The following is a 22,834-nucleotide window of genomic DNA, read 5'->3' on the forward strand; positions in this document are numbered from 1 at the left end:
ATAATGAATAAGTAAGCAATAAATGTCGATGAGTCCCAGGGGCCCTGTCATTCACTGTGTGTGCCACAGGCTGGTTTGATTTCCCAGAAGGTGTCTCTTCACACTTGTTAAATGGTTAAATTCAGTCAGCAATTCCCTGCCCACTTTCCCCAGTTGATCTAGTTCTTGCTGTAACCTTAGACAACCTTCACTCTTCTCGATACCATCAATGTTGATGTATCTGCAGTCATCCGAGTCACATGCAGCTGGGATTCCAAGAAAAAAACTCTTTTAGTGTCGATGTAGGGCCTTTTGCATCTTCCCATAAAGTCCTCCTTTGAGATTTTTTATTAGGTGATGGGGTGGAGATACATGGCTACCAAAGGAGGTGTAAGGCGCTCCTTCTATAGGCCACCCTTGGGCAAGGTGCAGCACCTGCTTAGTCCCTCCCCACGCCCCTCGATCAGGGTCACATGAAGTCACGGGAGCAGGTGGTGGAGAACACAAGTCCTGCTTACGCGACCACTGAGGCCAGGCAGAGAATCTCTGAGGAATATTGTTTAACGACTGGGGGGGGGGTCACCCATCTTGTAAAGACACTGCCCAGAAGAAGGCAACGGCAAGCCACTTCTGTAGAAAGATTTGCCAAGACCATGATTGCCCACGTCATATGACATGGCGCATAATGATGATTATCCCAGGAAGCTTTGGACTTTCATTGATCCCTCGAAGTTGCAGTGCAAGTTGACAGGGTTGTGCAGAAGGTATATAATATTCTGGCCTTCATTAGACAGGGCATTGAGTTCAAGAGCCATATTACTGATTTATAAAACTCTGGTAAGACTTATTCTATTAGAATATTCTGTTCATTTCTGATGGTCTCATTATAAGAAGGATGTGGAAGCTTTGGGGAGGGTGCAGAGGAGATTTACCAGGATGCTCTTTGGATTGGAGAGCATGTCTGAGGAGGTTCTTGAGGATGATTCCGGGAATGACGGGGTTAACGTATGAGGCCTGTTCGGCAGCTTTGGGCCTGTACTCACTGGAATTTAGAAGAATGTGGGAGGGATCTCATTGAAACCTACCGAATGTTGAGACGCCTAGATAGAGTGGATGTGGAGAGAATATTTCATATGGTGGTGGTGTCCGGAGCTAGAGGGCACAGCCTCAAATTTGAGGGGCACCCTTTTAGAACGCAGGTAAGAAAGCCAAGTCCGTGGGTATATTTAGGGTGGAAGTTGATCGTTTCCTTATCGGTCAGGGCACCAAAGGATATGGTGCCCACACCTGGAGTATTGTGTTCAGTTTTGGTCTCCAAATTTGATGAAGGACATTCTTGAATTGAGGGAGTGCAGTGTAGGTTCACGAGGTTGATTCCCGGGATGGCGGGACTGTCATATGTTGAAAGATTGGAGCGACTGGGCTTGTATACACTGGAATTTAGAAGGATGAGAGGGGATCTGATTGAAACATATAAGATTATTGAGGGATTGGGCACGCTAGAGGCAGGAAACATGTTCCCGATGTTGGGGGAGTCCAGAACCAGTGGCCACAGTTTAAGAATAAGGGGTAGGCCATTTAGAACGGAGTTGAGGAAAAGCTTTTTCACCCAGAGAGTTGTGGATCTGTGGAATGCTCTGCCTCAGAAGGCAGTGGAGGCCAATTCTCTGGATGCTTTCAAAAAAAAGTTCGATAGAGTTCTTAAAGATAGCGAAGTCAAGGGTTATGGGGAGAAGGCAGGAACGGGGTACTGATTGTGGATGATCAGCCATGATCACATTGAATGGCAGTGCTGGCTCGAAGGGCCGAATGGCCTACTCCTGCACCTATTGTCTATTGAGAAGGGAGGTGTATGGGATTGAGTGGGATCCGGGATCAGCCATGATGGAATGGCAGAGCAGACTCGATGGGCTGAATGGCCTAATTCTGCTCCTATGTCTTATGGTCTTGTGAGGATAGTTGAGCAAGCTGGGGTCTTTGGAGCAAAGGAGGATGAGAGGTGGCTTGATAGGAACGTACAAGGTAAGAGACTAAGGTGAATGGATAGCCAGAGACTTTTTCATGGGATGGAAATAGCAACTATGAGGGAGCATAATTTTAAGACAACTGGAGGAATGTACAGGGGGAATGCCAGAGGCAAGATTTTTTACACAGAGACTGGTGGGTGCGTGGAACACCCTACCGGGGTTGGTGGTAGAGGCAGATACTGTGGGGACATTTAAGACACTCTTAGGTAGGCACAGGGATGATAGAGAAGTGAAAGGCTATGAAGGGGAGAGAAGGTTTAGAATGACCTTAGTGTAGGTTCAAAGCTCAGCACAACATTGTGCTGTACATTGCTGTAGTAATCCATGTTCTTTCTGTACAAGGATTTCAGTGCAAGAGCAGGGATGTCTTATTGGATCTTAAAGGGCCTTAGTGAGACTTCTCCTAGAATATTAGCTAAAAGTCTGATCTCCCTGCCCAAGCACGGACTTGTGACAAAGAGAATACAGCACAAAGATTCAGCTGGCGGTTCGCAGACACAGGAAACCGCGGGTACTGGAATCTGGAGCTGAGAGCAAACTGGCGGAGAAACTCAGCAGGGTCCCAATTCAGGATTCTGATGAAGGGTCCCAATTCAGGATTCTGATGAAGGGTCCCAATGCAGGATTCTGATGAAGGGTCCCAATTCAGGATTCTGATGAAGGGCCCCAATGCAGGATTCTGATGAAGGGTCCCAATGCAGGATTCTGATGAAGGGTCCCAATTCAGGATTCTGATGAAGGGTCCCAATGCAGGATTCTGATGAAGGGTCCTAATGCAGGATTCTGATGAAGGGTCCCAAAGCAGGATTCTGATGAAGGGTCCCAATTCAGGATTCTGATGAAGGGTCCCAATTCAGGATTCTGATGAAGGGTTCCAATTCAGGATTCTGATGAAGGGTCCCAATGCAGGATTCTGATGAAGGGTCCCAATGCAGGATTCTGATGAAGGGTCCCAATTCAGGATTCTGATGAAGGGTCCCAATTCAGGATTCTGATGGAGGGTCCCAATGCAGGATTCTGATGAAGGGTCCCAATTCAGGATTCTGATGAAGGGTCCCAATTCAAGATTCTGATGGAGGGTCCCAATGCAGGATTCTGATGAAGGGTCCCAATTCAGGATTCTGATGAAGGGTCCCAATTCAGGATTCTGATGAAGGATCCCAATTCAGGATTCTGATGGAGGGTCCCAATTCAGGATTCTGATGAAGGGTCCCAATGCAGGATTCTGATGAAGGGTCCCAATTCAGGATTCTGATGGAGGGTCCCAATTCAGGATTCTGATGAAGGGTCCCAATGCAGGATTCTGATGAAGGGACCCAATGCAGGATTCTGATGAAGGGTCCCAATGCAGGTTTCTGATGAAGGGTCCCAATTCAGGATTCTGATGAAGGGTCCGAATGCAGGATTCTGATGAAGGGTCCCAAAGCAGGCTCTCGCCGTAGAGCCTTCACCCAAAATACCGGCAATCCCTTTGCCTCCGCAGATGCTGCCTGACCCGCCGAGTTCTTCCTGCAAGTGATTCCTGGGAAAGGATTCCCTGAAGAGGCTTCCTTCCAATGCCACAACTAATCCAGTTGGTTCCACTCTTTCCAGACGGCCCTGCCAATTCTTTCCTGTCCCCTCCCTTTAGCCCACTAACAGCCTGCCTCCACACTGCATTCCAGATCCAAACTGGCATTGCTTTGTTGTTCCTTTCCTCAGCTTTCCCTCCGGGAATGGAGGACGTGTCTTGTCTAACCTGCTGGGCACACCTTTCTGCTCTGCACTCCACAGCCCCCGCTCGCTTTTGTTTTTTCCGTTGGTCTGTGATCTCATGTTCCACCTGCTCCCCGATTTACAGCTGATCCCCCTTACTCACTCTGGTTTTACCCCACACCCTTTCCCCACCCTCCCTGCTCCTTATCGAGCTTTCATTTCCTTTTTTTTTTAAAAACAGAAGTTTATTCAAACTTCAAACACTGTACAATCATCTGGACTTCATAAACTACATACAGCTTCAAATTAAAATATGATCATTACTATCTAAACCACATTTGAAGCCCTGAGGGGCCCACAGTTCCCAGAAATCACTCATTGTACCCATAGACACTGTGTGCTCCTTCCCCAAGGACATCTGGGCAGGCTGTTGGCTCAGACCCTAACCCCACCCTAGAAAGCCCCCTGTCTATTTCAATTCTTACCTTGCATGTAAAAATTTACAGCAATTCCTGGAACTCCTCTCCCACTATAAATAAGTTAGATGTTATTAATCATCCTCATCATTATGTGCTGTGTCGTGTGATGGGGGCGATCATAGTCTTTGACCATGATTGTTCTTGGCAAATTTCTCTACAGAAGTGGTTTGCCATTGCCTTTCTCTGGGCAGTGTCTTTACAGGACGGGTGACCCCAGCCATTATCAATACTCTTCAGAGATTGTCTGCCTGGCGTTAGTGGTCACATAACCAGGACTTGTGATCTGCACCGGCTGCTCGTACGACCATCCACCACCTGCTCCCGTGGCTTCACATGACCATGACTGGGGGGGGGGGGGGGGGGGCTAAGCAGGTGCTACACCTTGCCCAAGGGTGAGCTGCAGGCTAGTGGAGGGAAGAAGCACCTTACACCTCCTTTGGTAGAGACGTATCTCTACCCCACCACCCAAATCAGTCATAGATCCCAAGAGTAGAAGGCAAGTGGCGTTGGACCGGGTTAATGAAAGCATGGGCCAGATCAAAGTGACAGAGTCCAGTGACACTGAATCTCCAGTAATGCGATCAATTAGCACAGTAGGGATTGTTTTCCCATGGCCTGCATACTAACGATCTAATCCTAATGAGGGTGTATGGGCTTTTCCACTCTGAAAGCTCTCCCGTCTCGTGTCATTGTTGGATACGACTGACAACCAACGACCCCGACGCAGAGCCCTTGACTATTTGCCTCCTGGACCCATGAGTGGCCGGCTTGGCCGGGCCCAGGAGCAAGTGGACCAGGAGATCCCCTGAGAGACCCTCTTCCTTCTGTACCGGGCGATGTCACGTTGCAGTTGTACAAACTGTTGGTTAGGGTGTACCAGCCATTCCAGACCTGGATGCGTTGTGGCCTGCTAAATCATTTACTTATGCATATTGAACGATTCACCGGGCCACCGCTGTGGAGAGTTAACTTCCTATGCCACTAACGTTTCTGATATTGGGTATTTTTAATGTCCGGACGCAGTACGATCCCAGCTTCAGCCGACATAATATTTTTAGCTCTTCTCAGGAGAGGGTGTAGCTGGTAGATGTAAAATTTAATATCCATTCCATTTTCCCTGGATAAGTTGGTTGTCTTCTTGAACCCCTGCTGACCATCTGGGGAAGGTGCTCTCACTGTGCAAGCGAAAGAGGACCGGGATGGGTTTGAAGAAGGAAGGATCACGCACAACAATGCCGGAGGAACTCGTCAGTTCAGGCAGCATCTATGGAGAGGAATAGAGTTGGCATTTTGGGCCAAGACCCTTCATCAGGACTGGAGAGGAAGGGGAGGAACCCAGACGAAGGAGGTGCGGGGTGGGGGGAGGAGTGGGGCGAAGGAGTACGATCTGGCATGTGCTCGCTAAAGCTGGGAGAGGGGGAAGCTTGGTGGGTGGAAGGGAGGGGATGAAGTAAGAAGCTGGGAGGTGATAGGTGGAAAAGGTAATGAGCTGAGGAAGAAGGAATCTGATAGGAGGGGAGAGTGGACTATGGGAGGAAGGTGGGGGGGGGTACCAGAGGGAGACAATAGGCAGGTGAGGAGATGAGAAGGGGTGCGGGGGGGGGGGACCAGAATAGGGAATGGAAAAATAGAGGGGAGGGGGGAGAAATTATTGGAAGTTCGAGAGATGGATGTTTCATTTCGTCAGGTTGGAGGCTACTGAGACGGAATATGAGGTGTTGCTCCTGCAGCAGTAGCAAAGTGGCCTCATCACGTCAGTAGAGGAAGCCATGGATCTGCATGGGAATGGGGAGTGGAGTTAAAATGTTTGGCTACCCGGAAATTTTGCTCTTTGCAGGCAGGGCAAAGGTGCTAGGCCTTTCCAAATCAGGAATGCTCAGCAGATCACTATCAGTCTGCCTCTGTGGAAAGAGAAACTACATTAAACTTTCAGGTGATCATATTTCCAATGAGTTTCAGAATATTCAGGAGTTACTGGTTTTATTGGTTGGAGGGGATCTCGTTGTCCAAGACTGCCAACAACCCGAAGGCTGGATCCCGCCTCCTGGCTGCGCTCTCGATATTATGGTTGGTTGCGGGTCCCGCTCTTCCGCCCCCGTTCAGCTGATTGGTTGCGCGGGCTGTCGATCAAACGCTGAGCCTCTCCCCCCCCCCCTCCCCGATTGTGCGGAGTGGACCAATGGGGAGTGGCAGTGACCGGCGACGTCGGCGGTGAGTTTGCGGAGAAACTTTTCTTTCGGAAGGTGAGGGGCAGAGGTGGTAAAGCCAGGGGTCAGATCGGCGTAGTGAGAGAGAGAGAGAGAAATGAAGAAAAATCGGGAGAGGCGTGGGAAAGAATCTGGGGCGGGAAAGAGAGAGAGAGACCAAATAAAGAGGGCGGAATAGGAGGAGAGAATCAGGTAGAGAAAGAAAAGGAGAAATTATACAGGAGAGGAGAGAGAGAAAGGATCAAGAAGGAGGGAAGAAAGAGAGAAAGATACGGGGATTAGCGAGGAAGAATGGGGAGGAGAGGGAATCGGTGGGTGGGAACCGAATACTCTCTAGGATATTTGATATTTTGGACAGGGAAGGAAAGAGGGTGGTGTCGTATCGTTGATAAAGGGGGATATTAATGCTAAAATGGTGTCAGAGTACATGCTGCCGAATTTAAAAACAATTTGGGGCAACTGCCATATGGTAGATGCAGAGCCGCGTGTAGCATTTGACGGGGGAAACGAGAGCTACCTGCGACAGGCAGTGCCTCAGCCACACAGAATTGACACATTTAAGCGGAAGATGAATTCTTCGAATGCACACGAGGTGCTTTTCTACTTCACTATGTTAAGAAACCAATCAGAGGAAACAGTATTTTAGATTGTGGGTTCTCAACCTGGTGCCCACGGATCCCTTGCTTGACGGTATTGGTCCATGGTATGTCAAAGGTCGGGGACCCCTGTGCCCTGTGCACTAAGAAATGGTTCATTGATAATCTTGTCATAAAAAAGGCCTTTGGGGAAGAGCGATTATAATGCGATAGAATTTTACGTTTAAGTTTGAAAGTTATGCGCCAATGCGAAACTTGTATCTTAAATCAGATAAGGGGAATTATGAAGGTGTGATTGGAGATTTGGCTGTGTGTGATTGAAAAGGTATGATTAGCATGCAAATAATGTATAAGTAACGAAAAGCAGCCATCTTTACCAGCTCCCGCTCTTTCCCTCTCTCCAGCCTTCAGAAGCAGGTTCAGAATGAAGTTTAATCACTGGCATATGTCACAAAATTTGCTGTTTTGCAGCAGCAATAAAGTGCAATACATAGGACTATATATTAGAATAACACATAACATATATATATAAAATATATAATATGTTGTGTAATAAGTGCTATATAGCACTATTTACCTATAATATGTAGAGTCAGAAGAGAGCCCCAATAGTGAGGTGCTGTAGTGTTCATCAGTTGATTCATTGTCTGTTCAGAAATCTAATGGCGGAGGGAAAGAAGCTGTTCCTAAAACAGTGACTGTGGGACTTAAGGCTCCTGCACCTCTTCCTTGAGGTAGCAGTGAGAAGAGGCCCCGTGCTGGGTGATGGGGGCCCTTGATGATGGATGCTGCTTTCTTGAGGCATCGCCCTTCGAAGGTGTCCTCGATGCTGGGGTGGCGAGTGCCCACGATGGAATTGCCTGGGTCCGTAACCCCCTGCACAGGATTCTCCGATCCTGTGCGGTGGCCCCTCCATGCCAGAGAGTGATACAACCAGTTAGAATGCTCTCCGCGGTGCATCTGTAGGAATGCGCTGGAGTCTTTGGTGACATTCCAAATCTCCTCAAACTCCTAATGAAGTCTAGCCATTGCCACACACCTTCTTTGTAAATATGTTGGGCCAGGATAGCACTTCAGAAATTTTGACACCCAGGAACTTATAACTGCTCACTGCTGATCCCTCAAAGAGGGCGGGTGTGTGTTTCCTTGGCATCCCCTTCCTAAAGTCCACAATCCTTTCTTTGGGCTTACTGACATTGAGCGCAAGGTTGTTTGCTGAGACGCCACACAACCAGCTGATCTATCTCACTCGTGTACGCCTCCTCGTTCCCATCTGAGATTCTGCGTCATAGGTGTAGGGAGAGTAGAGCAGTGGGATAAGCGCACACCCCTGAGGTGTATCGGTGTTGGTTGTCGGCGAGGAGATGTTACCTGGCAGTGGTCTCCCAGTGAGGAGGTCAAGGACCCAGTTGCTGAGGGAGGTACGGGGGCCCAGATTTTGGAGCTTGTTGATCGGAACTGAGGGTATGATTGTATTGAACACTTAGCTGTAATCATTAATAGCAGCCGTGTGTGTGTATTGCTATTGTCCTGGTGGAGAGACTGTGAGACTGCAACCTCTGAAGACCATCCGTGGCGACAGGCAGATTGCACAGGGTCTAGGTCCTTGTTTAGGGAGTTGATCCTGGCCATGACCACCTTCTCAAAGTTCTCCATCACAGTGAGTGTGAGTGTCATTGTTATTGAGGCAGCTTGCCCTGCTTCTCTAAGGCTCTGTGTGATTGTCACCCTTTTGAAGCTGGTGGGAACAGGTGTATTAAGCGCTTGAGTGTTACTCCAGCTCGTGTTTCTCTAAGAGGGGACAGACAGACTGTCTGAATGGGTGAGAACATGGCAAATGGGCTGTACACTCAGTGGCCACTTTATTAGGTACACCCGTACACCTGCTTGTTAATGCAAGTATCTAGTCAGCCAATCACGTGGGAGCAACTCAGTGCGTAAAAGCATGCAGACTCGGTCACGAGGTTCAGTTGCTGTTCAGACCAAACATCAGAGTTGGGGGGGAAATGGGGAACTAAGTGGCTTGGACAATGAAACGACTGTTGACACCACACGGGGCGGATTGAGTTTCTCAGGAACTGCTGATCTGGAGTTTTCACACACAACGTTCTCTAGAGTTCACAGAAAATGTTGCGAAGATCCAAAAAGATTTAGATAGATAGATAGATACTTTATTCATCCCCATGGGGAAATTCAACCTTTTTTCCAATGTCCCATACACTTGTTGTAGCAAAACTAATTACATACAATACTTAACTCAGTAAAAATATGATATGCATCTAAATCACTCTCTCAAAAAGCATTAATAATAGCTTTTAAAAAGTTCTTAAGTCCTGGCGGTTGAATTGTAAAGCCTAATGGCATTGGGGAGTATTGATTTGTGGGCAAAAGCGCCTTGCTGATGAGAGAGATCGGAGGGGAATGGCCGGGCGGTTTCAGGCGAACAGGAAGGTGACATGTGCTTACAACAGTGGTGTGCAGAGGAGCATCTCTGAACGTGCAACACTTCGATCCTTTGAGCAGCAGAAGACCATGAATACGCACTCTGTGGCCACTTTATTAGGTACAGGAGGTCCCAAATAAAGTGGCTGCTGAGCATAACGTGGAGAATCTGAGGCCATCCACTTGAGTGCACACTAGATTTTTGTCAATTACACTGAAATTGTTTGCTTCCGTGAAGCTCCCAGAGTAAACAGTTTATGCGATAACAATAAATATCACAAAATAAACAAGTTCAACAAACTCTGCAGATGCTGGAAATCTCAAGCCACACACACTGCTACGTGAACTCAGCAGGTCGGGCGGCGTCTATTGAGGGGAATGAGCAGTCGATGTTTTGGGCCGAGACCCTCCGTCAGAACTGGAAAGGAAGGGGGCAGAAACCAGAAGCCACCTTCCGTCCCCATTTGCCTTCTTGTGCAGCCACAACGGCTGCTCACCTGTCTTGAGGCCACAAAGACCGAACTCAGGTTGGGAGACCACCTCGTAGAGCCGGCTTACTTACTACTGCCGAGAAGGAGACCATTCGGCCTATTGGTTCCCTGCTGAGCAAACTGATCAAACCCATTTCCCTTTCCCTTGTAGACCTGTAACTTACGTGCCCATCAAATCCCCAGTTAATTCTCTCGTCACTAGCCCAGGCTAATGGGTAACTTACAGCAGCTGGTTATCATATAGGATGGGGTTGAGAGAGATAATAAATCGGCCATGATGGAATGGCAGAACAGACTGGATGGGCCAAATGGCCTGATTCTGCTTGTGTGCCTACATGGTTAAGCAGAGAAGATCTTGGGCCACAGTGGAAATAAGGCCTCCGGAGTTGTGAATCAGAGATTTTTAAAAAAAAAATGTTAGCTTTCTTTGTACGTTGAAGCATACAGAGAAATGCCTCGTCTTGTGGCAAATTAAATCAGCAAGAACTGTGCTCAGCAGCCTGCAAATGTCAGCACGCTGACAGCGCCAACATACCATGCCCGCAGCTCACTAACTCTCACTGTGTGTCTTTTTGGAATGTGGGTGGAAACGTGAACGTTCACTGGTGGAACGCATTAACCCCTGCCAGACAGCGGAGGGAACCGAACCTCGAGTTTTACCGCCAGCACTGTGAAGCCATTGCACTAACCCCACCCACCCCAGTACAGTGCCACCCAGAGGTAGCACCGACCGCTGTCTCGTCCAAAGAACATCTACATTCAGTCTGTTAAGGTGACCCTAAGCTTTTACTGCCTGTCCGTCTGAGTGTCCATCCCCACACCCAGTCTCAACCCAACACATCGACTCTCTCTGAGTTCCTCCAGCTGCTTGGTTTCTCATAAGATCCCGTTGTCTATTGTTTCCCATTTCCAATCTGACCTCTGTCCTGGACCGTCTCCAGTGTTCCAAAGTAGCTGAGTGTGCTCAAGAAATGGTATTTTGCTTTGTTTCCAGATGCGTTACACACTAATTTCAGATAACCAGCCACGTATCCCATATTTTCAGCCTTATCTTTCTTTCTCTGGCTATTTCATGTTTGTCTTCCCCATTATTACGTTGCTGCAGCCCACACCAACTCCACATGAAACTAACAGCTCTTTATCCTCCCGTAAACCTTCCCCTTTAATCTCTCCGCCCTCCCACCTCCTCGCAGCAATTTGAAACTTGTTTCTTTTTTTTAACCTTTTCCCAGTTCTGATATCAGGAACTGGAAATGTTGCCAGCTTTCCCCTCCACACCTGCTGCCTGACCCGCCGAGTATTCATAGCAGCCTCTCGTTCGACGTCAGCGAGACCATACAGGTGATTATTGACCGCAGCAGAAGAAGCCGAGGGTCCGCGAGCTAGTCCACATTACGGGATTGGAGGTAGAGAGGGCCAGTAACTGTAATTTCCTTGGTGTTACCATATCAGAGCATCCGACCTGGGACCAGCACGCAGGTGCCAACACGAAGAAGGCGAAGGTGGGATACGTGGCTGGTTATCTGAAACGTAATGTGTAACACGTCTGGAAACAAAAGGAGGAGCTGTTTCGCGAGCTCACACTCAGCTACTTTACTAGCAGTTTGCGTAGATTTAGCATGTCACCTAAAACTTTGACAAACTTCTATAGGTGCACAGTGGAGTGAACCCGGACTGGTATGGAAACACCAAGAACGGGAAAGCCTGCAAAACGTGGTGGATACAGCCCAGTCCATCGCAGGCAAAGCCCTCCCCAGTATCCGGCGTATTTTTACAAGGAGCACTGCCACTAGAAAGCAGCATCCATCATCAAGGGTTCCCACCATCCAGGCCAGGCTCTCTTCTCGGGCAGAACGCACGGGAGCCTCAGGTCCCACACCACCGGGTTTACCCTACAACCGTCAGGCTCCTGAATCAGCATGGATAACTTCACTCACCTCAACCCTGAACTTAATCCATAACTATTGATTTTCAATGACTCTACAACCCATGTTTGTGTACAGTATTTGATTGCACAATTTGTCTTTTACACATTGGTTGTCAGTTTTAAAGTACATATAGTTTATTTTCCCATAAATTCAGTTGTATTCTTGCTTTAAGGTAAGGGGAGGGAAGTTCAAGGGGGATATTAGAGAAAGGTTTTTCACTCAGAGAGTGGTTGGTGCGTGGAATGTACTGCCTGAGTCAGTGGTGGAGGCAGATACACTAGTGAAGTTTAAGAGAATACTAGACAGGGATATGGAGGAATTTAAGGTGGGGGGTTATATGGGAAGCAGGGTTTGAGTGTCAGCACAACATTGTGGGCTGAAGGGCCTGTAATGTGCTGTACTATTCTATGTTCTATTCCTTTATTTTCTTGTAAATGCAGGCAAGAAAATGAATCTCAAGGTGGTTCATGGTTTCATGTACACACTTTGATAATAAACAGACTTTGAAACTTTGAAACATTTTCCTTTAAGGTAAGGAAGATAAGGAGGTGTGTCTGGGAAACATATGTAGATAGGGAAGGTGAGGGCGTGTCCTGGGCATTCAGCCAGAGGCCTGAAAAAGAGATTCTAGATCTATTTTACGTCAAGTATATGGACAATTGTTGGCCAGTGAGTGTCTTGCACCCTTTCCACCAACCCTAGAAACTTTTCACCCTTATTGAAGACCCTATTCATCCATTATACTCCATCTCCCAGAAAACTGTCTGCTGCCTATATTCCTTAACTGTTAACTGTTCAGAGAGGAACAGCTCTCTTTCCAGGAAGTACAGGAGCCTTAGGTCCCACAGCACCAGGTTCAGGAACAGTTATCAGGCTCCTGAACCATTGTGGTTAACTTCTTTCACCTCAACTCTGAACTGATTCCACAACCCACAGACTAAATTTCAAGGTCTCTACAATTCATGTTCCTGGTATTATTTATTTAGTTTCATTTGCATAGTTTGTCTTACGCACATCAGTTGTTTATCAGTTTTTGTTTATGTATAAATTTTTGTAAATTATATTGTATTTCTTTATTTTCCTGTAAATTCCTGTAAGAAAATAATCTCAAGGTAGTATATGGTGGCATATTGTACTTTGATAATTTACTTTGACCTTGTAACTTCCTTGTGTCCTTTTCAAAAAGTGTTTATCATTAACAAAATTTAGCAAACAAAAATTTTTCAGTTCCTTCATTTATACAGTACTGTGCAAAAGCCTTTGGCAAATGTGTATAGCTATGGTGCCTAAGACTTTTGTACTGTACTGTATCTGTCAATGTGGAGGGAGACAGAGATTGAAAACCTGGCAGGAGCAAAGGTTGTTGGGAATTTTGAGAGTGGAGTGCGGCAGAGTGGAGCGGGGCAGAGTGGAGTGGGGCAGAGTGGTGTGGGGCAGAGTGGAGTGGGGCAGAGTGGAGCGAGGCAGAGTGGTGTGGGGCAGAGTGGAGTGAGGCAGAGTGGTGTGGGGCAGAGTGGAGCAGGGCAGAGTGGTGTGGGGCAGAGTGGAGTGGGGCAGAGTGGAGTGGGGCAGAGTGGTGTGGGGCAGAGTGGTGTGGGGCAGAGTGGAGCGGGGCAGAGTGGTGTGGGGCAGAGTGGTGTGGGGCAGAGTGGAGCGGGGCAGAGTGGAGCGGGACAGAGTGGAGTGGGGCAGAGTGGAGTGAGGCAGAGTGGTGTGGGGCAGAGTGGAGCGAGGCAGAGTGGTGTGGGGCAGAGTGGAGTGGGGCAGAGTGGAGTGGGGCAGAGTGGAGCGGGACAGAGTGGTGTGGGGCAGAGTGGAGTGGGGCAGAGTGGAGTGGGGCAGAGTGGTGTGGGGCAGAGTGGTGTGGGGCAGAGTGGAGCGGGGCAGAGTGGTGTGGGGCAGAGTGGTGTGGGGCAGAGTGGAGTGGGGCAGAGTGGAGCGAGGCAGAGTGGTGTGGGGCAGAGTGGAGTGAGGCAGAGTGGTGTGGGGCAGAGTGGTGTGGGGCAGAGTGGAGTGAGGCAGAGTGGTGTGGGGCAGAGTGGAGCGGGGCAGAGTGGTGTGGGGCAGAGTGGAGCGGGACAGAGTGGTGTGGGGCAGAGTGGAGTGGGGCAGAGTGGAGTGGGGCAGAGTGGTGTGGGGCAGAGTGGAGCGGGGCAGAGTGGAGCGGGGCAGAGTGGTGTGTGGCAGAGTGGAGTGAGGCAGAGTGGTGTGGGGCAGAGTGGTGTGGGGCAGAGTGGAGCGGGGCAGAGTGGTGTGGGGCAGAGTGGAGTGAGGCAGAGTGGTGTGGGGCAGAGTGGTGTGGGGCAGAGTGGAGCGGGGCAGAGTGGTGTGGGGCAGAGTGGTGTGGGGCAGAGTGGAGCGCGGCAGAGTGGAGCGGGACAGAGTGGAGCGGGGCAGAGTGGTGTGGGGCAGAGTGGAGTGGGGCAGAGTGGAGCGGGACAGAGTGGAGTGGGGCAGAGTGGTGTGGGGCAGAGTGGAGTGGGGCAGAGTGGAGCATGGCAGATGCAGACAAGAAGTAGTGGGGCAGTTGGGGTGCATGAGGAGTGGGTACAGACACACCCAGCCCTGAGACACCAGGCAAGGTCATTTGATTCGAAACAATTGTTTTTTTGATCATTATAGAATGTCTCTCTGGTGCTTTCTGCTCCCTCCCCTCTCCCTTCCCCTCTTCCCAACCAGGACTTCCTTCTCCCTGCCCCTTTCCCACTCTCAGTCCACAATAGAGACCCCATATCAAAATCAGGTTTATCAGCAGTCTCACATGTCATGAAATTTATTTTTTATTTGCGACAGCTGTACAGTGCGATACATAAAATTACTACAGTGCTGTGCAGAAGCCGTAGGGGGGTGATTGATAAGTTTGTGGCCTAAGGTAGAAGGAGTTGAGTTATTGACTTCAAACTTTCTGCACAATCACTCGAAGAGTTGTCCTGCATGTGGATGTAACGAGAACTGTATAACTCATCTCCTTCTACCTTAGGCCACGAACTTATCAATCAGCCCTGCTGTGGACACTTTCTGGAGGTCTAATATCTGTATGCTCCACGGCCGCTGGACTAAGTGTGTAAATGTAGGAGGGACTATGTTGAAAAATAATTGTGCTAGGTTTTCTAAAATTGACTCCTTCTACATTAGGCCACAAACTTATCAATCACCCCTGACATACATGCCTAAAACTTTTGCCCACTGCTGTATAAACTGTAAAAATCCGAGGCTGGAGCACTGCGGCACAACACTGTACATCTTGCCCGGACAAATAGTAAATTGAAACGTGTCGCTGTGTCGTCTGTCATCTGACCAATCTCCTACCCAGTATAAATTCCTACGTTGTGAAATTTAATCTTCTGCAATGGTATTCAGTACAGCGCCTTATCAAATATTTTTTGGAAATCCAAATTTATGATATCAACCACTTTCCCTTTATCCACAGTGCACGTTACTTACATATGAAACATAGAACAGTACAAACAGGAACAGAGTCTTCTGCCCAAAATGGTGCTAGCCTGAACTAATCGCAACTGCCCACACATGTTCCGTATCTCTCCATTCCCTGCCTGTCCATTGTCTGTCTAAACATCGCTTAAACGTTCCAGCACTTGTCCTATCTTTGTCTTCCAGGCTCCCACCAATCTCAATGTGCAGAAGGTTTCTTCATCTCCTTTTAAATTTCCTCCTCTGACCTTAAACCTAAGCCCTCTTGTATTTGAAAATTATGGCTTGAATGGCTACTCCATCCACGGATTTCATAATTTCATCAATGTCTATCCAATTGTTCCTCTAACACTTTGGAGAAAACAGTCCAAGTTTGGCCAACCTCTCCTTAAGGCTGATGCTCTCTAATCCAGGCAAATCCTGGTGAATCTCTTCTGCACCCTCTCCAAAGCTTCCACATCCTTCCTGTACCGTGGTGACCAACACGGGAGATGTTGCTTTAAATGTGGCCTAACCAATGTGGTATACAACTGCAAAGTGTCTTCCCAGCTTTTACACTGGGTCATCGTTGTCGTCATGCGCCACTTCATATGGCATGGGTGACCATTACCTTTCCGCCACCGTGATTATTCTTGGCAGATTTTTTCTACCGAAGTGGTTTGCCATTGCCGCCTTCTGGGCGGTGTCTATACAAGATGGGTGACCCCAGCCATTGTCAATACTCTTCAGAGATTGTCAGTGGTCGCATAACCAGGACTTGTGATATGGACCAACTGCTCATACGACCATCTACTACCTGTTCCCATGGCTTCACGTGAGTCTGATTGGGGTGGGGGCTGTAAGCAGGAGCTACTCCTTGCCCAAGGGTGACCTGCAGGCCAGTGGAGGGAAGGAGCACCTTCCACCTCCTTTGGTAGAGACGTATCTTCACCCCACCACTCAATATTCCAACTAATTAATTCGAGTATGCTGTATGACCTCTTTACCTCACTACTTGTGTTGCCTCTTTCAGGGAGCAGTGGGCTTGCACCCTAAGATCTCTCTGGACATCAACACTCCCAATACTACCACTTCAACGGTCTCCAATACGTTGAGTTAATCTGTATCACAAAACCCTGATGACTCCTTATCTTCTATCTTTCTTACTCTGACTCCTCATCTTTTTTCCAGTCCAGATGAAGGGTCTCAGCCTGAAACGTCGACCGTTTACTCTTTTTCATAGATGCCTCTTGGCCTGCCGAATTCCTCCAAGGAGTGAGTGTGTGTGTGTGTGTGTGTGTGTGTGTGTGTGTGTGTGTGTGTGTGTGTGTGTGTGTGTGTGTGTGTGTGTGTGTGTGTGTGTGTGTGTGTGTGTGTGTGTGTGTGTGTGTGTGTGTGTGTCTGTGTCTGTGTGTGTGTGTGTGTGTGTGTGATAACCCTGATGACTTAGTAGTTTTCCAAGTGCTTTGCTGTGCTGATTTCAATAGTAGATACTAACGGTTTCCCTGTGACAAATGTTAAGTGTTACAAGCTTGCAGTTTCCTGCTTTCAGCTTCCTTCCCCTATTGAATAAAGGTGTTATGTTTGCTATTTTCCAAATTAATGGAACATTCCCTGAATTGAGAGGATTTTGGAAAGTTAAGACCAATCCATCATTAAGACCAATCATACAAACTCTTCTCCCTCCTGCCGTCTGGGAAAAGGCACCGAAGCATTCGGGCCCTCACGACCAGACTATGCAACAGTTTCTTCCCCCAAGCTATCAGACTCCTCAATACCCAGAACCTGGACTGACACCCTACTGCCCTATTGTCCTGTTCATTATTTATTGTAATGCCTGCACTGTTTTGTGCACTCTATGCAGTCCTGGATAGGTCTGTAATCTAGTGTAGTTTTTTTTCTGTGTTGTTTTTTAATGTGGTCAGTCTAGTTTTTGTACTGTGTCATAGTCCTGAAAAACGTTGAGTCATTTTACTATGTATTGTACCAGCAGTTATGGTCGCAATGGCAAAAAAAGTGACTTGACTTGACTTGATCATCGATCCGACTAGAAACTTTTAAAACTCTCAGAGCCCTGGGATCTGTCTTCCCTTAGTTTGCTCAGTACTGCTTCCATTCTAACTGTGATTTTCCTGAGGTTCTCCCTCCCTTCCCGTCTCCAGTTTGCAGATATTCCTATGATGTTACTGGTGTCTGTTGTGTATGTAATATTTTGGTAATATTTGAGTACTATGGTAAATATGTTGATTAAGCATTCTTTATTGGTTTAAATCATTACAGGTTATATGTAAAAATGTGTATATGTCATGATACTACCATATGATACGTGTGCTCTTCGCTTAAAGATGAAGTTAGAATCACATTTTGTACTCCCATCTATTCCTTTTAATTGGTTTAATGTTTTGGAGTGACAATATAAAACAGTGGCAGTGAGGTATTTTAAAAGCTAACCTGAGATGGTTACTGACCTGTTAAAGCTCAGCGAAAAGTGGTAGAGTATTTTAAGAAAAAACACAGCATGTGCAGAGACAGTGGAGTTTTAAAAAAAGGCAGAAAATGGAAGAACTCACACGGTCATAAACAGTGAGTACTGGGAGATAATGCTAATAAAAAAAGCAAAAAAAGGTGGATGCATTTGATGACATAACAGATGACTGGATTTTATATACTGAATGGATGGAGCAATATTTTAAAGCAAATGGAATAGCCAAAGAGAAACAAATACCAATTTTGCTGAGTGCATTGGATGGGAAAACGTACGGTCTACTTAGGAGTTTGACTGCTCCAACCAAACCAGCAGAAACGAGCTTTGCTGATAATGTGAAAGTCATGCAGGAACACTTAGAACCAAAGCCGTTGATTGTAGTGCACTTTAGGTTTCCTGAGTGGAATCAGAAGGAAGGGGAGTTCATTTCAGTGTATGTGACTGAATTGCAGTGATTGTCTGAGCATTGTCAGCTCCAAGATGGGCTTAATGATTAGCTGAGGTTGTTTCATTTGTGGAATCTGAAAGCAAGCATTGAAAAACAGATCCTACCCGAAGCACAATTCACATTTAAAAGAACAGTTGAAATTGCCGTATCAATGGAAACCGCAGACAGAGATGCAATTGAGTTGCAGTCAGGAATGAAAGTGAGCTTGAACAAAATTGCAATGTCTAAACGGAAACCTGCCTGGCCAAACAAATAGTGTTACTGTTATGTCAGGCGCTCACATACATCAAACAACTGCAGATTGGCAACTTGATTGGAGATCCATCCACCACTGGCAAGCCACATCCCCTGCAATAGAGTCAACTGAAAGTGAATTAAGAAAGGCACTGGATGATGCCACAAAGGTCTCCATTCCAAACACCGTGAACTATTTCCCAGCAGTGGACAAACAGCTTTTAGTGCTAATCTCTGAGTCGCTGGTTGGACCAAAGAAGGACCATGCTGCTCAGAGGGATTGTGAAACTGACAAAGGCAGCGGTAGGCAATGGTTTTTGTAGGCAACGTATCTGAGAAAGCTTCTGATGTGCTAATCAGGCAGTTACTTGCGAAATTGGTACTTGTGAAATGCGGTTTGGTTTTAAGCTGGAAGAGAGTTCAAGGAGCTTCTGGAAAGTTGAAAACATTTGGCTTTTGAGTTTCAAAAACCAGAATCTACTCTGTGTGTGTGTTAAGGAACTTCAAGCAGGAGACAAAAAGCTGCTTGTAAAAGTAGATGCAAAGCCTAAAGCCCAGCTGGATGAACGGAAGGCCAAAACGAGAGAAGTCAATGGAGATTCGAAAACAGAGGATTCGTCAGATGATGCTGTGGATGTGTAAACTAAGAGGAGAGATCAGATCATAAAGGGAGCAGTAGAAGCATTAATACGCCAGTGAATTAAATGCACCTTCCCAAGATGAAGATGCATAAACTTGAAGAAGAAAAAGGAAGAAGAAAAGTGCCCAGAGCTGTCAGAACCACTTCCTGCCATCTCAGAGTCAACGCCTTCAACCACCATGAGTCTAACCTGCCAAGCAGAGTGAACTTCCTTTGTCAGGAAAGAAGTTATCTCACAAGAGTAAGAAGTCTTCCACAGCAATTAGATCTTTAGGCCTGAATGGAACAATTTTAAAAAATTACTATGATGTGGTTGCCTGTATAGTAATTGTATTATATAGACTGTGTCTATAGATGAGGTGCATTCTATATAGAGTTGGAGTTTATAGCTAAGCAGGGAGGAGTGTTTGTATTTAATATTTAGGTGATATTTGAGTGATTGTGTGTGTGTGTGTGTGTGTGTGTGTGTGTGTGTGTGTGTGTGTGTGTGTGTGTGTGTGTGTGTGTGTGTGTGTGTGTGTGTGTGTGTGTGTGTGTGTGTGTGTGTGTGTGTGTGTGTGTGGATTAAGCCATTCTTTATTTGTTTAAAAAAATTCATTACGGATTATATGTAAAAATATGTGAATTGCATACATCATGATATGTGCACGCCTTACTTAAAGTAACAAATGAAGTTAGAATCACATTTTGGACCCATCTTTTCCTTTTAATTAGCTTAATACTTTGGACTTGCAAAACAGAAGTGTCCTCTATTGTAAAGACTGATGCAAAATAAACCTTTTAATTCACTTTCCATCTGTTACCTAATTATTAATTCCTCAATCCAGTTTTGTAAACGACCAACACTTTATTAGCCCTTTCCCCCCCTAAAAATCTGTCAGAATTCTTATTTCCACCTTTTAGATTTTTGAGAATAACTTTGGAATATGGTGGTGGAGTGACCCAGCTTCAAGTCTGACCTCCTGTCCTATCTGCATCCAGCATGTGCATGCTTCCTGCAACCACATGAGATCCTTCTGAATGCTCTGGTTTCCTCTCGTGTTGTATGGGATTCCCTTAAGGTTAATTTGCACGTTTAGACGATAATAAAAATGCAACATTAGCATTTATAGTCAAGGGGACCGGAACATAAAGGCAAAGGTGTGTTGGTGAGGCGTTGGTCAGGCTGCATTTGGAATATGGTGAGCAATTTTAAGCCCAGTGTTTAAGGAAAGATATGCTGGCCTTGGAGGACGTTCACAAGGATGCTCCCCAGGAACGAGAGGCTTAATGTATGAGGAGCGCTTGATGTCTCTGGGTCTGCACTGGATAGAGTTCAGAAGAATGGGGATGGTGATATGGAAACCTACTGGATATTGAAAGACCTGGGTAGAGTGGATGCGGAGAGGATGTTTCCACTAGTAGGAGAGTCTAGGATCCAATGGCATAGCCTCACAATAAAGGGACGTCCCTTTAGAGCTGAGATAAGCAGGAACTTCTTCTTTTTCTGAAAATGTGGCATTTGTTACTACAGTGGGCAGTGGAGGCCGTGGATTTGAGGCAACAGTTGACAGGTTCTTGAATGGCAAATGGGTTAAAGGACACAAGGAGAGGGCAGGAGAATGGGGCATGAAAAAGCGATCAGCCTAGATCGAATGGCGGAGCAGAACTGGCCTAATTCTGCTCCTATACTTTATGGTTTTATAGAGACGTGTCGGTTGGTAGATCAATTAGCCACCTCGATTTTCCCCTCTTGTAAGTAAGTAGTGGCTTCTGGAAGGAATTGATGGGAATGTGGGTAGAAAAAAATGTGTTTAAAAATAAATAAATTTGAGGTTAATATATTGATGGTTGGCACAGAATCGATGGGCTGAATGGCCTAATTTCCTGGTGTATCTGGTTGGATTGTATCTATGCTGCATGTCCTCAATGATCCTCTTATGTCTCTGTCTCCATTGCCTGAGGATCAGAGGATCAAGGATCAGAGTGGGAATATGCACTAGCACTTTGCTCTTCCAGATCTCCCCAGTGGCTTCCTGAAATTGCTGATGCATCGTCAAACTAATGAGAAAAATGGAAGGAGATAGAAAGCAGGAAATATTAAGCGATCACATTTCTGTTATAGAGGAAGTGATAGTAGATTACTTAAAAGAGTGTTTCGGCAGAGAGTGTGGTTTTATGTAAGGAAAATTTGGTGGACTGCTTCAAGGTTAGAGCTAGTGGAGTGAGGTTGTGTAAATGTGCATTCTCATTTCCGAGAAAGCATTTCGTAAGGTGCCACAGACAGCACAGTCAGTTATATTCTCATTCTTTTTCTTATGACACCGATATACAACATAGCTCACAGCACAGTACAGGCCCATTGGCCCACAATGTTCACTGTAAACCTACTGCACGATCCAATTAACCCTTCCCCTTCCAATTAGCCCTTGGTGGAACCATTTCCACTGACAGGAGAAGGAGCAAAGGTGGGTTACCGGCACCTTAAAACCACTCGCTTCTGGCAGATGGGGCATATGCCAGCTCATCTAGGAGAAGGAAACTCCGCTGCCTTGCGGCTATACCCTGTCATGGGGAAGGGTCGGGAGCTGGAGTCCCTACATTGAGTTTAACACTGACTGGCAAATCCTGCGACACTGTTGGAGCCAAACTGTGTCAGTCTCTGCCGCTCCGTTGGATTCATCAGACGTGTGGAGAGGGGGAGCTTGCCACACTTGCTCTCCATATATCCAGACAGCGAGGACGCAACATCCATGATCGGCCCTGGACAGAGGCCTCTCTCAACACAGCACATAACCCTCCATCTTTTTTTACATCCGTGTGCTAGCTCAGAGTCTTCTAAACATCTCTGTGACGTCAGCCTCTACCACAACCCCCAGCTGGAGCACAAAATCATACCGAGTCTAGGACAAGTTCACTCCCCTACTTTTTTTCCCCTGTAGCCCCCCTGTGGCTCATGAGCTCATCAATTCCAACCCCCACCCACTCACTCCACCGCCCCCCCCACCCAAACTACGGAAAATTTACAGTGGCTGATAAACCTGCTTTTTTTTTTAGAACGCATCAGCATCTGGGGGGAAACCCGTGTAGTCATGGGGAGAAAGTTAAAACACGGTGCACAGTCAGCACCGGGGCGGCGGGGGGCTGGGATCGAAACTGCGTCACTGCGGCTGTAGCACAGCAGACCTTACTGTAGAGATGCCATCACCACCCAGGAGCTGACAGTAATGTACCAATGTGGTTTTGGCTCACAGAAAGCAGTTGTCAGGGTGTATGAGTCATTCGCAAGCCGGCAAGCTGTAACTAGCTGACTGCTTTTGGGTTCAGTCCTGGAGCCTCCATCGATCACGTTGGTGACTCATTTAACAGGAGCGCATTGCAGCCAAGTTCTGCTGCCGACACACTTAGATCTTTGGAGCGCTGTAGGAGGCCAAAGGGACAAAGGTTAGGTTGAGAAAGCAAATTGTAGGGAGGACGCAGAGTGCCTACAAGTGAGTCCTATGAAGCGAGTGGGTAACAGTTTGCTCAAATGGGGATCCAAAATTAGCCCCTGAAAATGCTAGGAATGTTCAGAATTGGGTTTAATATCACCGGCATATGTTGTGAAATTAGTTAACTTTACAGCAGCAGTACAATGTGATACATGATATATATAGAAAATGAAACTTGAATTACAGTAAGCGTGTGTGTATATGTATTATATACGTATATGCATTATATTGTATACATTATAATGTATATTAATGTAATGTATGTAAAAATCTATTGCAGTTTAGTATCATACATAAAATAG

General features: G+C 46.8%; 1 protein-coding gene across 2 annotated transcripts in view; it reads left to right on the plus strand.

Annotated features, from left to right (window-relative positions):
* The first annotated feature begins 6,352 nt into the window (after nucleotides 1–6,352).
* The window catches only part of LOC140719343 (leukocyte antigen CD37-like), a 69,855-nt gene continuing 53,373 nt past the window's right edge, over nucleotides 6,353–22,834 (plus strand). The window contains exon 1 of one of the 2 annotated variants that reach the window (XM_073033916.1): nucleotides 6,353–6,391. In XM_073033916.1, coding sequence (XP_072890017.1) covers nucleotides 6,360–6,391 — 32 coding nt within the window. In that variant the 5' untranslated portion in view covers nucleotides 6,353–6,359. The other variant, XM_073033918.1, reaches the window with a different exon arrangement.

The sequence above is a fragment of the Hemitrygon akajei genome, chromosome 31 (genome assembly GCF_048418815.1).
Source record: "Hemitrygon akajei chromosome 31, sHemAka1.3, whole genome shotgun sequence".
Classification (NCBI taxonomy): Eukaryota; Metazoa; Chordata; class Chondrichthyes; order Myliobatiformes; family Dasyatidae; genus Hemitrygon; species Hemitrygon akajei.